The sequence below is a fragment of the Protobothrops mucrosquamatus genome, unplaced genomic scaffold, assembly GCF_001527695.2.
Source record: "Protobothrops mucrosquamatus isolate PMUCROS unplaced genomic scaffold, P.Mucros_1.0 scaffold6293, whole genome shotgun sequence".
Taxonomy (NCBI): domain Eukaryota; kingdom Metazoa; phylum Chordata; class Lepidosauria; order Squamata; family Viperidae; genus Protobothrops; species Protobothrops mucrosquamatus.
The window spans coordinates 22,125-23,671 of record NW_015392122.1 but is presented as its reverse complement, the minus strand read 5'-3'; the positions used below and the strand labels follow the sequence as shown (position 1 = coordinate 23,671).

Below are 1,547 nucleotides of genomic sequence, written 5' to 3'. Positions count from 1 at the left end.
CAATGCTCATGACGCCTTTCTCTGATTCTTCCCATCATCCCACACTAGTTTCTAGCTAGAGATGACAGGGTAATCCTGAAGTCAGACATACCTATAAGTGAGAAGAGCCGTAGGACTCCAGAAGTTGACCTCGTGCTCTGGAGATGTTCCTCAACTGTATTCATGTTCTTTTCCAGGGAATCACATATCTTCTAATTGTTCTGCCAGACACACCTGAGGCCAACATGTAAGTATTTATGTATTTATTCAGGCTAAATGTCGATGGAGATTCTCAGCCACCCAGGTGCTGGTTGTTCCAAAGGACCACCTGACCGCAGGAGAAATACTGCGACGGTCGTTAAGTGTGAAAAGCGGTCCTAAGTCCCCTTTTGCAGTGCCGCGGTAACTTTGAACGGTCGCTAAACGAAATGTTGTAAGCCGAGGACCTACCTGTAGCCTGAGTTTTCTTTTGAAGCTTCATAAACCTCTTAAAATGTTGGGCTTTGATTCTCTCCCTTTGCAGCAAGAAGCATTTTAAGAAATGCATCCAGTTCATCCACTCCTGTCGGCTGCAAGGGGGGAACTGCCTTGTTCATTGGTAGGTAGAAAAATTGGGGGGTGGGGGGGCCTGGGGGGTCTGGGGGGCAGAAAAGATTTGGGACCCACAAGTTGGATTCCTCCAATAGGGTAAAACAGGGGCTCTCCACTTTCAGACGGACAGACTTCAACTCCCAGAATTCTGGGAGTTGAAGTCCACCAGTGCTAAAGTCGCCCAGGTTGAGAAACACGACGCTAAATGTTAAGCCATGGTTTTATTAAGGTTTACGGAAGAAGCCCAAATAAGTTTGCCCTTCAGGCTAAATCATAAGCTGTGGTCGACAAACTTAGATAGTTGGCTTTGTTCTTTGTACTAAGCCATGATTTACTACCAAAATGGGTGAAATTACAAATAAAGGGGTGGGTTCAGACTCTATGCTAAAATATAAACTATGGTATTTGAGCTAAGCTTTTTTTCTTTTTCTTTCTTTCTTTCTTTCTTTCTTTCTTTCTTTCTTTCTTTCTTTCTTTCTTTCTTTCTTTTTCTCCCTTCCTCCCTCCCACCCTTTCTTCCTTCCTCCCTCCCTCTTTCTTTCTTTCTTTTTTTCTTACTTACTTTCTTTCTTTCTTTCTCTTTCTTTCTCTCCCTTTCTTCCTTCCTCCCACCTCTTTCTTTTCCTTCCCTCCCTCCCTCCCTCCCTCCCTCTTTCTTTCTTTCTTTCTTTCTTTCTTTCTCTCTCTCTCTCTCTTTCTTCCTCCCACCCTTCTTTCTTTCTTTCTTTCTTTCTTTCTTCCTTTCTTTCTTTCTTTCTTTTTTCTTTCTTATCACACGTCTCCCTCCCTTACAAGCCATGGTGTATGAATCAAAGTGGCCATGTTCACATTTGACACTAGCTACAATACAGATGGATGCTAAGCTACAGTATAAACCATGATTTATGATTCATGAACCCATGTTGCCAGGTTCACATTTGATATTAAGTCATAATCCAGATGGCTGGATGCCTATTTTCTACTAACCAATAAGCTGT

The 1,547-nt window shown here is 42.7% G+C and overlaps 1 protein-coding gene across 1 annotated transcript in view; it reads left to right on the top strand.

Moving 5' to 3' along the window:
• Window positions 1-176: 176 nt before the first annotated feature.
• The window catches only part of DUSP15 (dual specificity phosphatase 15), a gene marked incomplete at its 5' end in the record, with an annotated part of 4,486 nt that continues 3,115 nt past the window's right edge, over window positions 177-1,547 (top strand). The window contains 2 exons of the mRNA XM_015829506.1: window positions 177-226; window positions 503-577. Coding sequence (XP_015684992.1) covers window positions 177-226; window positions 503-577 — 125 coding nt within the window. The remainder of the gene's footprint in view (window positions 227-502; window positions 578-1,547) is intronic.